The sequence below is a fragment of the Ochotona curzoniae genome, unplaced genomic scaffold (assembly GCF_017591425.1).
Source record: "Ochotona curzoniae isolate NIBS_2020 unplaced genomic scaffold, NIBS_Ocur_1.0 scaffold_4701, whole genome shotgun sequence".
Classification (NCBI taxonomy): domain Eukaryota; kingdom Metazoa; phylum Chordata; class Mammalia; order Lagomorpha; family Ochotonidae; genus Ochotona; species Ochotona curzoniae.
In genome coordinates, this window is record NW_024467122.1 from 56,720,429 (window position 1) to 56,734,973 (window position 14,545).

Sequence of the window (14,545 nt, forward strand, 5' to 3'; positions counted from 1 at the left end):
GACAAACTATGCATAGAATACAAAATTTTTGGATCAAAAATAACATCTTTTAAAAGTATCCCTGTATAGTGAAAAACGAGCAATCAAAATAAAGTAACCATGAATGTATCTATTAACTCATTAATTCCTCTTATGGGCAATGAGGTCTTCGAATTTCCAGAACATAACATTATGAAAAAAATGATGTTGAAGACTCGTGCTAGCATAAATCTCATTATCAATGCTTCAGAAAAACACACTTATGTCTTTCTAACACAAACTTGTCTTCATTACACATTTCCCCTAAATGAAATATCTCTTAATTTTGTCTTACTGAATGTCAGAAAAAAAAATCTCCAACTCTCAATCTTCTAATAACAGAAAGAAATAGAGCAATGCCGTGCAAGAGCAAAGGAATAGAATACATATTACGGCATTCACATCATGGAAGATTTATGTAAGAAAAAAGTCCTAACAGTCAATGAAAACATACAGCACAAGTCATTTAGGGAAATAAGGAGGGCGAGATATAAACACAATAAACAACGAGAGAAAATAAGTCAAGAACAATCCCTGCAGATATTTTTTCAGACATTACTCTTCAGATGAGGTTTTCTGAAAGCATCACAGACCCAACCTAGATGTACAATGCTTGAGCCCCAGCAACCACACTGAGATAAGAATAAACTCCAGTTATTAAGCCAGCCAAGCCACCCAATCACCTCAATGTCTACACAGCTTGCAACAAGCAGCGTTCTATGTACGTAAGAAATTAAGTAGGCCTAACACTTCACGCTGGAGGTGTTTGCTCATACATCCATGGAAATAATTAACCAACAACGTAGCAAACAGATGACTACTAACTCCAAACCCAGCACTGTGTAGTGAAAGCATTTGAACCAAAAACTTCTGAAAACTTAAAAAGGAAAGCCATTTTAATTATAAATTCTTGCCAAGGAAAATTGTTTTAATTTCTAATCCTTGTCTAAATATTGATTTCTCGATACAGAAAACAACAACAACTACAACAAAAAACGAATGAAGAATGAAACAAGTCCAACAAAACAAGTGAAAGAACTCAATGTCCCTCAAAGGATCTTCATACCTGGTATTATCAGAGACTCACTCCTTTTAAAGTAAAAAATGTCTTCCATTTATGCCCACAGTTCTCACTAGAGATCAAAATTCTTTCTTGAGCCAGGTAGCCTGGCAGCATAGGTGTCTACAAGTGACAAAAGGCAGCTTAGTCAAGGCTTCTTGGGGTCAGCGGGGTCCGGAAGCAGCGCTGGATAGTACTGCCCTCTGGGACAGTCCTATCCTTCCTGCTCCAACACTGAACATCTTGTGCACGAAATGAATGGCTATACCAGCACCCACCTAATATAAGTTCTGTGCTAAAATAATCAGACACAGACATTCCCCACTGACTTCTGAAGACAGCAGAAAATATTACCTGGCATTTTTAAAATTTAGTTTTGGATAATTTAAAACTATGTCAAACCTAGTCAAAAACTGAAAAACACTTTTCCTTATTGAACCCTGAAATTTGCTCCCCAATTTTTTTTTAAAAGCAACTAAAATAGTATGTGAATCCTTTTAATCACCTTTATGACCACACTGACCATTCCAATGGGAGAACTAGAAATTCCCAAGATGTTACCCAGGGTGAACCATGTCCATCTGGTGGCATATAGCTCAAATACACAGAACAAAATAATGTGTGAATGACATGTGGTCAAAACATAAGTCTACACTGAACATATGTGGAAAAGATATTTAATTGTAAAATAGAAAAGTAGGCAGAGTACAGTTTTAAGGGTAATTGCTTCTTTATACATTATAGGTAATCTAGAGGGGGGTTTTAGGGTTAAGCATCTTCAATAAAGCAATAAAACATTAAAAATAAAGCAAGAAATAAGGGCTTGTTTTTACGTTTTACAAAAAAGAATGAACAGTCTGCCAGTCTCACGTCCACACACTGTGGACTCCAACAACCATGGCATGAGAGTTAAGCCATAGCATAGATGCTAAGCTTTCACAGGGGAAAGTTAAACTTGGCGCTAGTCTTATCGAGAGCATCACTGCAGTAAAAAAGTCCTTGTTCTACATACAAAAGCAATTTTTTTCCTTGAGAATAATTTCCTGGAGAGGGGGAAATAAGTCCATGAAGTATTTCAGAAACTCACATCCACTGAGTTTCCCAAAAACATGATCTTAAAACCCGGTGCCTTAAAGTGCTTTCGTGTGGAAATCAAGATGGAAGGCACAGAATACAGTTTCACGTCCCCACTGTGAAATTTTCAAAAAAGCATAGATTGTGCAGGGTTCGTAAATTCAAGTTATTTTGTAAGCTGCTCCTTCCAAGAACATTGTCACTCCAATAAAACCAGCTGTTGGCTTGCTTAGTTCCAATGACCTATAGAATAGAAGGTGGTTTTTCTTTTTCCTAGTAACTTTCATCATCTTTGTGGGAAAAATACCTTTGCAGGTTATGCACTTTGAAATTAGAAAACATGCAGAATATGTACAAACAAAAAGTTTAAAAAATACTTGCTTCATATACATGTAAATCTACTTGGGTATTGCTGAAATTGAACAAATATAAAAATTTCACTCTCTAAAAAATGTTTTCAGAGAATCTGAGACAACTTAAAGCTGTACAAAGATTTCCTGGAAGAAATCTTCCCTTCATATAGAAGTTTATACCTACAGAAGTAATTCCAGCATCGGTCCACCATAATTATTACACAACATTTGGTCTAATCAGCAATGAACACCCTTAAAACTGTTCTGGTTTGAGAGATCAAGGTTTGTAGTAAAATCAAAAAGAATTCACAAAAACAGTGGCTTGTTGTGGTTTTAGATCTCTTCAACAATCTTTATCAACTCATTTGGAACTGTAAAAAAAAAAAACTATTTACAGAATTCAGTTTTAAATACATTTCACAACTTCTAAAGTTTTATGTTACAAGAATTCAGAGCCCATGGCTTAAGTCCAATTATCAATCTGAAGTCTCTTCTATTATCTGCATTTTCATGACTGTACTTTTAATGCGTACAGTTCAAGATTGTATTCTTTCTTGACCAAAATTAAAATCAAACTACATATTCAGTTAAACAGCTTCTTTATTAGTCTGAAGACGAGTCATGGCTTCTAATTTCTGTCTGTAGGCCTCTGCTTCCTGTTCTTTCTTTAGAAGTTGCTGTCGGTATTTTTGTGCTTCTCGATTTGCTTCATCCAGCTGTTTCTGAAGAGCTTCTCTCTCCTAATTAAAAAAAAGGGTTGCTTTCAGTTTTAGCACAAATATATTACTAGCACATACAAGCATGCACCCCTCAAATAAATCTGAGGCAGCCATAAGAAGTCATCCGTCAACACTTCTCAGATGTCTTATCTTTTCAGTCTGCTGATAATTAAGGCCCTAATTTAGTACTGCACACTGAGATACAGATTAGTTTCTCACCGCAAATCAATTATTTCCTAACTAGAAAAAGGACCTACAGAATAAACCCAAATTGAGTACCTACGCTCTTATACATTTAAAAGATACTAGGGAACTAGTTAAGAGGGAAATAACCAATTATATCTCTTCATTTCTATTTGTGATATTTCCATCTAAAGGGAAAATTATGAAATAGTATTTATTGAGCATCTGCTACATGTCTAAATAAAGGAACTTCCAAGAAGATCTTAGATATGACACCCATTTTACAGATGCAAAAAAAAATTCTCAGAGATATTACAGTTTTCCCAGGGCTACACAAAGTAAGGAGGTGGCTTTATAAGATTCTAATATTGCTTTTAAAATTGGCAAGACAACTCACCTCTAAAATAAACAGTGCTAATCTGGATCAGTGTTAATTTTCTCACTTTACCACCAATAAAGAACTTTCTTCTTTACATAGGTATAAAATATACATATGAAAGCTCCTCAATAAATTGAGAGACGAAACACAAATCTGATCCAATGAAAATTGTATTTTCTCCTTCTACCTCCTTCTCACTTTGCCCAATTCAATTATCTCAGGAAACAAAACAAAACAAAACAAAAACAAAACAAAACAAAAAACAAGAGGAAACATTCCAAAAAACCCTTTCCCTAGCCTCTAATAAGCAAGCAGACAAAATTTCAACTGCACAGGCCCATGCAAAAGGGAAATTCCAAAGCCTTAGGAAAGAACCCACCCCATCACTGAGGCCCAGGGCCCTGCAGTGGGGTGCGAGTCAAGAGTGGAACCCTAAACTACACAAAAGGCCAGATTAGCTCTGGCAAGATACTTTTCGGAAGAAATTGGAAGTGAGAGGTCAGCAGGCTGCTGACAAGGAAAATGCAAGGGTCTCTTCCACTCCCTCCTTGGCATGCACCCACTGACAACACCACAGGATTCCTTCTTCTCCTTCACTATTATTCCCAGGCTGCCCTCTTATCCTGCTTCCTTCCCAACACAGGCAAAACAGCTAGATCCAATATTTCTTCCCACTGCATCTACTGATTCCAGAAGTAGTTGCCAGGCTTCCCAATTACACAAAATATACAAGTAAAGGTGGGTCACACCCTTTATCTGCAACTCACTGTCCAAGCCCTACTGCTTCTTCACATCCCAGCCACATTCTGCTTGCCCTAATGCCAGGAGAGCTGGCAGTGTAGTGACAAGTCAGAAAGCACACCTTAGCCATGAAGCAAGCAGGCTTCCCACCTGGTAGGGCCTGGGTACTGCTTCCCCAGGAGCTGGACCCCATCTTGTTCACAGCCATTGACAAGTGTTATAAGATTTTACACGTGGTACAAAATAAGACCATTTGGCAGCCAAAGTTCGGAATACAAGATAAAAATTTGTTCTGACTTAATATGAAATCTTGGGATAGATTAATCACAAGATATCGTCTAATATTAGCTATGGACTAGCATTCAAAATCAGCCTAGGGATTCATAATTATCGCCAAAGATGAAAGCAAACTGCCTGACGCAACCATTCTACCGGTAGATGCAGCTTAATCCTATTTTCCCTACCATATGTTTTTACTTCAACAAGTAGTATATATTTATGAATGTTAATGAAAAGATAGCTTCACTTTGCCTTCAAGGCCAAATATTAAGTTCATTTTATGTTGAATTTTTATGGCTAAATCTGTAAAGTCCAAAAGGCAAAGATCCTTAGTACTATTCTCTGAAAACATTTGACCTTATTGATTGAAAGCATGATTATCATACACGAGAAATGGCAATCTTATGATTTTAATCTTCTGTAAAGATTTTGATATTTAACATTTAAAATGAGCATAAGAAAATAAATAATAAAATGAGTGTAGTGTAGCTTACAGTTGTGTAATACCAAACCATTTTTCCTCTAAAGGTCTCATATTGAAGAACTCTAAGAAAAATAAATCTAGCTGACAATCAAGACTTGGCAGCAACCAGAAAGATATTTATCCTATGCTATGACTCTGAACCCAAGCGATGATATGTAATCAAGTAACAGCACATAGGAAGACCTGAGTTGGTTTTCATCTCGGACACAATCCTTGAACGCTGCACTCGTCTCTACCAGTTTTATTATTTTCTAGCAATCAAGTAATCAGCTACTGAAATCATTTGGGGAGTGAACTATTTGCTTTAGCTATTATATCAAAGTCATGACTAATTTAACCTCTACATCTCGATATAAACTTAGAAGGATAAGGATAGCAGTGAACATTTATGGATCATTTGCTGTATCCGCTGGCATATATGTGTTTCCCATGCCTTCGCATTTCATCCTTATGACACGCTTAACATGCAGATTCTATTATTTCTCTTTTTACTAATGGGAAAGCCAAGCCTTGAAAGATTATAGTTAACTTAATCAGGATCTCATCAGAAAGTTATAAAGTAATAATTCAAACCTAAATTTGTTTTCAGTCTTATATCCCTAAGTCACTAAATGTTTTTCAAGAAATAGAAAACTGAGCAGGCTATTTGAGAGGTTTGCTTGTATATAAACAGATTCTTTTAACTGCTCGGGGTCAAGTATCACAAATAAAATTTTGTTTTTATAAATAAAATTTTCTTGAAGTACAGATACACCCACTTATTTCCAACTTGTTTATGGCTGGCTCCCTTCCCACTCCAGTGGTGAAACTTTCTGAATTGTGACAGAAACTTTATGGGGCATAAAACCAAAACATTTAGTGCCTTGACTTGACAAAAAAACTTTTTCCCTTCTTCAGCCCTAGAGAGTAAAATTTAATAGAGGATAAGCCTAGAAACTGTAAGAACTCTAGGTTAAGCTGTTTTCTTGAGACACCACATCCTAACTCAGAGCACCTGTTCAAATCCCGGCTGCTCCACAACCAATCAGTTTCCTGCTAATGCTCCCAGGAGGCAGCAGAGGATGGCTCAAGTGCTTGAGTCACCACCACCCAGAGTTCCTGGCTGCCTTTGGCCTGGCCCAGTTACAACTGTGGCAGCCATTTGGGAAGTGAATCTGGACATGGAATAAGCCTGTCTGTTTCTCTCTCCCTCCTTCCCTCTCCAAGAGATGCCAAGGTCTTTCCATCTCCCCTCCCCGCACCCCTCCTCTCTGCATGAGATGGCAGAGGCAGACTGTCTTTTTCTTTGTGTCTCTTCACATCCCAGGTAACTTGGTCCATGCCGCCTTTGAAGGAGACCCATAGGAAGCTCCTGGCTTCTTACTTAGTCTGATCCAGTGACAGCTACTGAAATCATCTGGGGAGTGAACTAGCAGATGGAAGATCTCTCTTTCTCTCTCTCTCTGTCTCCCCCAGCCTATCCCACACTCTGCCTTTCAAATAAACCCTTAAAAAAACACATTTTAAAACTTTGCTACTGAACATATTCATCTATAACTTACTTGGCAAATAAACAATAAAGGTTATTTCCTGAATTCATACAATTAAGTAAGCACAGAAACTCTGTTATACATCATCATATGTCCTTTCTTCCACATGTACATGATTAATTTCGATTCAGAAGACACTAATGTTGCTTATCAAGAAATCTATAAATAGGCAAAAATATCCAAAGCAATAATATCCAGGGGTGATAAAATTACACACATTAGGGATCAGAGTTGTGGCAAAGCAGCTAAAACTGCTGCCTGAGATGCCAACATCCCATACGGGTGCTCGTTCATGTCCCAGCTGTTCCATTTCTAACAGAGGTCTCTGCTAATGACTTGGGAAAACAGTGGAACATGATCCGAGTATTTGGTTTCCTGCTACCCACCTAAGAGACTCAGAGAATTCTTGGATCCTTGCTTTGGCTTGGCTTGGCCTGGCCAAATGGGAATGAATCAGCAGATAGATTCTCTCTTTCCCCCTCCTAGTGACTCTCAGAAAAAATTTTAAATTATATACACTATTGCAATAGTGTGTTATATTCATATCCTCTACTAAAATAAGCCCATTTTATTTCTTATATTTCTGTAACACAGAGTTTCTCAATTTTCTATAACTTGAACTAGCTTTTGCACATATTGGAAATATTCTCTATTGTTAATTGGGAAACTCAGTAAAATATATTTTTAGCACCTCCTTTATTGAAACTCTGGTAACAAGGAAAATCCAAATAGGCTATTTCTGTATAATGAGGAGTTAACTTTAAATTCTTCTAGAGCAGTCCTAATCTTCTGGGCCACCTAATTCTGTGTTCTGGGGTGCTGGCCCGAGCACTGCACACTGCCCTGAGCACTGCACTTCTACCACTAAGTGGCACAGGAACACCTCAAAACAACCCAACACATGTCCGGAGGGTGGGGGGTGACAAAATCTCCCCAGGTGAAATACACTGCTTTTTTTTTTCTGGATTAATTATCAACCTGTCACTTAGACAGGAATATAAAAGTCAGCTCCCAAGATAACTGTACTGACTATACAATAAAATCCACACAAAAGAACGCTTTCATGTATCACAACATTTTGTTTGGTGAAAATACTGGAGATCATCGTTCAGCCTCCAACCACTCATCCCTATTACGTGTTTCTCACTATATGACTCAAGGTCCCTCTGAAATACCCAGTATTAGCATAATGTTAGCCTTAAACATTTCCAGTGATAAAAAATAATATCTCCATTGCCAGAAAGCTCTAACTACTAGAAATAAAACAAAATAAACATGCCATATTCTTAAAGGTTCCTTTCTTTGGTTCTGGTTCACCTGTCTACCTCAATTCATATCTGCCTGCTGTCTGTGATTATTCTCCTAATTTCTGAGATTGTAGGAGACAGATCAGGCTGAGCTGTGAGGGAAACAGAGAAATACCCACTGCTTGTTTGATAAACCAATGCACAAACTAAACACTATTTAAAACATAATTAATTAATTTGTTTTAATGAAAATCCAAATAACTTAAAAATACTTTATTAGATAATTAAAGCAAAGTACATGGCAAAATTTTCACCACATGCCTGAAGAAGATCATCTTACACATCAGAAAAAAAAACAATAAAATAATGCTGTTCAGTGGAATAAACTGTTGGTTGGTGAATAAGAACTTCAACATCCCACATATTGCTTTAAAATTTGAATACTTTAAACAAAGCCCCACATTAAATAGTTTATAATTTGATAAAAAAAATTCGAGTTTGACCATGAATCAGTTTACTTTTAGCTCCATACTGTATTATTTGTGATTATGCCTAGAGATGCACCAGTCATATTCAAACAATTTTGGAAAGAGCATTTTCTAATTCCCTTTAGTTGGAATTCTGCTGTTTTAAAAAAAAGAATCCTTTTTGACAATTATAGAAATTTTTACACAGAATTACTGGATGTTCACCAAATTTACTGTATCTAAATATATAAAAGCAAACACACATATTTCAGGTAATATTAATATACACAAGTATGCTCACTTTTCCAACTCTCATAAAAACCCTAAATTGGAGATATCACTATTTTAAACCAAATTTGACAGAAATTAAAGCTGGAACTCAGGAAAGAAAGATAATTTGCCTCAAAGTTAATAGGGCAAAAGATAGTATATGAACCCAGCTTATTGAGTTTCAAGTCTTACTCTATATTGAAATTTTTCTTTCAAAGTTATCCAGGAATAACTTGGCACATTTGATGTAAGTTATTATAAATTTAGGGGGCAGTTTTATTCAGTTAGATAAGGAAAAAAATCTGAGAGGAAATTATGGTTTGGTTCTACTCACAAATTGGTTTATACTTACAAACTGGTCTGGTGGAACTGGGGCAAGTTAAACTCTATTGATAATATAAATTAAGTTCCCAAAGGGCTAACAGCAAAATAAGCAGTTATACACCACTTTACCAATAATAATAATACCCCATTTGGGGTTATTTTTGTTGCAAAACAAGTTAAGTGGCTGGCTTCAGAGTCAACTGCTCTGCTTCTGGACCAAGCTCCCTGATAAGGCCTGTGGAAGATGGTGGATGTAGGCCAAGTTCTTGGGCTCCTGTCACCCACTGTGGTAGAACAGGATAGAGTGCAAAGCACCTGGCTTCAACCTGGCCCAGACCTGGCTGTTGTGGCCATCTAGAGAGTGAACCAGAAAATGAAAGACATCTCCCTCTATCTCTCTAGATCTCTACCATTCTGATCTTTAAATATAAGTATTCCATTTAACAAATATCAATCTTATTAAGAGATACCCTTGGCCCAATTAAACACTTACACTTCACTTTTGAAAGGTTAAAAACGTCAGTATTTAGTGGTATTACTCTTTAGAGATTTGTGAGAATGGTACATGTTAATTTAACAGAAAATAAATGATGGTATGCAAGAACCAAAGATATTCCAACATTACAATGATGACACATTTTGTTACAAATTGTTCAATCACTCATTCATTCATTCAATGTTTATTTATTGAGGGCTTGCTATATGTATATAAGGCAAAAAAATAAACAAAATGGTACTCAGCACATTCATTCTGATTCAAAACACAATGTAATAAATATAAAAGACAAATAATAAAGAAAAGCAAAATGAATTTATTTTGGATGATTGAAGCCAAACACACCGGGTAAAAGACTCCTTACTTCTATTTCTGCAGATTCCACCCGGTTTTCAATTATTTCGATACATTGTCTTTTAGTTGGTGGTTCTTCACTTATAACAGTTTCTTCAGCAATGTCTGTTGCTGGTACTGTTAATACTAAAATGGCAAAGAGATACATATTACTTCATTATAAGACAGGATTAGAAGAAATAAAAGAAGTCCTGGTATTGTTGCTGCTACTCACCCAAGTAAGTGTATTCCAAACTAGTAACATTAAACTATGGTGTATTGAGAGTGTCTATTTGTCTTTATTTTCTGTGTGTGTTTGTGTGTGTGTGTGTTTATTGAAACCTGGTAAAGTAGCCACTTACAGATAACTTGCATTGTAAACAAATCCATTCATGTTGCTCAAGAATGAAAATAAAGCTTAAGGATCAGAACAAGTATTTGCAAGATTTTGTGCCCACCACTGCTAATACAGTTACTTTCAATCATTTTTGTGCATTTACATGTTAATTCATGAAGAAAATAAACATGAATATGTATTCTTTTTTCCTTGTTACACAAAAGGTTACATACATATAATACATGTGTGTGCCCTCCAATGTATAAGTAATAATCAGATAAACGGCTCTTCAGCTGTTTTTTCATTCCATTAGCTGTCTTACATCATTATATACAGAGCTGTTTAATAGTCCCTTGTCATGAACATACCACTAACACCGCTAATTAATTCTGCTTGTTTTCTTAGTGGACTATGTTTAAATTTTGAGTAGCTTTTTTTTTTTTCAAGATTTATTTTTTATTTATTGAAAGGCAGAGCTACAGAGAGGAAGAGACGGAAGAGAAAGAGACAGAGAGAACAAGAGCAAGTGCAGGGCCTATCCTTTCTTTGCACAGAAGCACAGGCCACAAAATGAAATGTGTTCGTAGGTTGGCATTTAGACTAATGGTTAAGACGCTGGGGATGCCTGCATCCGATTCTGGTGTGTCTGGGTTCAAGTCCTGGCTCTGCTCCTGATTCTAGTTTTTCCCTGATGCACCTAGGAGGCAGCAGTAATGCCACCCACATAAGAGACCCAAATTGACTCCTAGCTGTGCCCTAGCCCAGCCTCATCTGTTGTAGGCATTTGGCGAGTCATAGAAGAGCTTTCTCTTCCTATGTGTTTCTCTCTATATATCTCTAACTCTCAAGCATTTTTTACAGGGTCTTTTCATTGCTACTCTTTTCCAGTTTTCATTCTTTCTTGCTTCCTCCCAACATATAGGATATATTTTGGCCAATTAGAGAGAGAAACTATTGAGGGCAGCAGTGTGGTCCAGATGATTAAAACACCACTTGTGAGGCTGACATCTCACACAAAAGTGTTGGCTCAAGATCTGGCTGTTTTGTTTTCAATTCAGCCTCCTGCTAATGTGCCTGGGAAAGCAGTGCAGGGTGGCCTAATCGACTAGGCCTCTGTCCAAAGCGAAATATCTGGTTAAGAGACATAATACCCTGCCCTTTACCAACTATGTGTTAGTCAGGAAGCAGCAGGCTCACAATCCTAGTCATTTTCCAGTGTCTTCCACTTCAAGACTCATGTACAGAGTGAAGCTTGCTCAGATAAGTGCTTTATGTGTTTCTCTGTGTTCCCAGTACACTCCCCATATTCTATCTTCGCTCTGCTTATACTATTTCCTACACATGCCATATGGCCCTATCTTTCTTGGAGTGTGTGTTTATTGTCATATCTGATGTCAACCCTTTTTCCTTCCTTGAAGCATGACTCTGCATTTTCATGACAGTCCTCTTGCCTGAACTGCAATGGTCTTAGGTGTTTTAAGCAACACTACAATTTAAAATTTTAAGGTCTATTTGGCACTTTAATGTCACTGAAAATGTAGTAGAGTTATTTCTTGCAGCCATCTTGCTATTCTTTGTGGTTTCCAAGAAAAAAATATATGGGAAAGTTCATATCAAAGTTGCTAGAAGTTGCTACCATATTCCTATTACAAACTGTAAGCCTAGCTTTTATAAGTAACTTTTCCTTACATAGTATTCTGAAAAGTTAATTATGGTATCTGAATTATATACAAAAGTTTAGAAAATTATTGCTCAATATTGAACTGAATTATTTGTGGCAATATTTAAGCTCATTTTCCACTCAGGCTATTCTGGGACAATTTTTCCTTCTATATAGTATATATTCAGAAAAAGAGAGCTATTGTTAACACTAGCTTAAGCATGTAAAATCAATCAATAAAGTCAACTGCAAAAGGTTATAAGACTAAAAGAAATGCTTCGGAAAATATATCACAATTTCCTGAGAACTAAGAATATAAACCAAAACTTGATGTAAATATCAACCACTAACCTTGTTGTCCATCAGGCATGGTCACAATGATGGGCTGACCTATTCCGCTAGTAGGAATGGAGTGCAAATTCCCAAGCTGAATTCCGTCTGTAACTATTGTGATGACTTGCTGACCCCCCGAACTAACTACTTGCTGAATTGCACCATCCACAGATTCTGCAGTAACTACTTCCTCTGTGGCCACTACTAGAAAAAAAAAAGAGAAAGAGAAAAGAAAATGCTAACAATCAGTGAACAATAGATATAAACAAATTATATTTTTGCTTGGTCTGCAATTTTTGCATTCTCTGTCTGACACAGAAAATTTTTTTGCATGGCTTTAAACTCAGTCCCTAGTTGTGCTATAAATACCTAAACCTACATTTACAGTCAGCCGCAGTATCACAATTTATAACGAATGAGTTCAGATTATCTTGGCATACGTGTATTTAAGTAAATAGTACCTGTTCATTTAGTTATATGAGGTATAAAATATATACAACTTCCTAAGTTTACAAGGTTATACCTGATTGATAAAACTTCATGACTCAAAGACTTTTAAATATGGTTAAATTCCATTTACATGTGAGTTGATGTATAGAAAAAACAGAATTCGCCTTTTAGACTGAATGAGCAAGGACTGCCATAATAATAATAATAATAATAATAATAATAATAATAATAATAAAAAACCACAAGCATGGTATGTATAATAGTGAACAATATAACATATTAACATTTACATAACTGAAATCCCAAAACATGTTCTAAACAATTTATGAGAGGCTCAGAGAGGATTCTTACCACTAGAAATAGTTAATACTGCCAAAATCCTTTCCACAGGCAGGTCTGTACTCAACTATTGGCCACCCAAAAAACACGACCACGAATATTCCCAACAGCTTCACTCAAAACAGTCAGAAGCTAAAAACAACCCAGGCACTCACTGATAGTATATACACTATGACAGACTCATACAGTGAAATTCTACAGAGGAAATATAGTGACTACATGCAAAATATGGACAAATCTAAAAAGAGGTACCCAGTGATGTGAATCAGACACAAAGACTACATACTGTGAAGCTACCTTTCAGGATCTGAGCAATATTTATATACTTGGTAATAATTCAACCAAATTTACACTTAGTGATAATTAAACCATATATTTGTTCTATGAACTTTTTGGTATGCATGCTATATATTAATAGAAAAGTATCACAAAGAATTGCAGTAGCAATAAATCATAACATGTTGAATTGAAAACAAAATCTATACTACCTTATTTAAAAGCACAGAAAGAGGCAAAGGAAAAATCTTTTTAAAAAATTGACATCTAATTAATATAGAAGAAATGACAAGAATATGTAAGATCAATAAATCAAAGAGCTGATTCTTTGAGAAAATCCACAAAATAGACTCTCCACTAGCCCAACTAATCAAAAAAAAGGGAGAAGACATAAATCAGTAGAATCAGAGATGAAAAAAGAAATACAACAAAGAATACCTCGGACACACAAAAAATAATCCGGAACTATTATAAGCAACTATATGTCAACAAATGAGAAGACCTAGAAGAAATGGATAGACTGTTGAACACATACAATCTACTAAAATTGAGTCATGAGGCAGATAATAATCTAAATAGACCTGTGACTAGGACAGAGATTGAATCAATAATTAATCCCTCAAAACAAAGAAAAGCCCTGACCTAGATGGCTTCACCGCTGAATTCTATCAAATGTTTCAAGAAAAACGTACCCCCTTACAAGCCATTCAAAATAATAGAAAGGGAAGCAGTCCTTCCAAACTATATCTATGAAGCCAACATCACCTTCATGCCAAAGCCAGTTAGATGTAACAGAGAAAGGATTACAGACTGATATCCCTGAAGACCTTAGACACAAAATCCTCAACAAAAATATTTTCAAACAATACATCAGATATTTTACCTAGACAAGGTGGAATTTACCTTGGCATTACAACACATCAACAAATTGAAAAATAAAAAGCATATGATCATCAACAGATGCAGAGAAGCCATGTGATAAAATCCAACAGCACGTAATGTTAAAAGCCCAACAAGACAGACACTGAAGGAACATTCTACAACACAATCAAAGCAATTTATGAAAAACCCAATGCCAGCATCATTCTTAACATGAAAAGACTTCAAGCTTTTCAACTAAGATTTGGAACTAAACAAGCATGTCCACTTTTACTACTGCTATTCAATACAGTATCAAAAGTCCTTGGTAGAACT

The 14,545-nt window shown here is 36.1% G+C and overlaps 1 protein-coding gene across 9 annotated transcripts in view; it reads right to left on the minus strand.

Moving 5' to 3' along the window:
- Positions 1-1,739: 1,739 nt before the first annotated feature.
- Positions 1,740-14,545, minus strand: part of GABPB1 (GA binding protein transcription factor subunit beta 1) — a 67,043-nt gene continuing 54,237 nt past the window's right edge. For 2 of the 9 annotated variants that reach the window (XM_040969887.1, XM_040969885.1), the window contains exons 7-9: positions 12,305-12,490; positions 9,988-10,103; positions 1,740-3,245 (exon numbers count right to left, since the gene is read on the minus strand). In XM_040969887.1, the coding sequence (XP_040825821.1) occupies positions 3,093-3,245; positions 9,988-10,103; positions 12,305-12,490 (455 nt within the window). In that variant the 3' untranslated portion in view covers positions 1,740-3,092. Of the gene's footprint in view, positions 3,246-9,791; positions 10,104-12,304; positions 12,491-14,545 lie in introns of those variants that run through there. The other 7 variants (XM_040969888.1, XM_040969886.1, XM_040969891.1 and 4 more) reach the window with 5 other exon arrangements.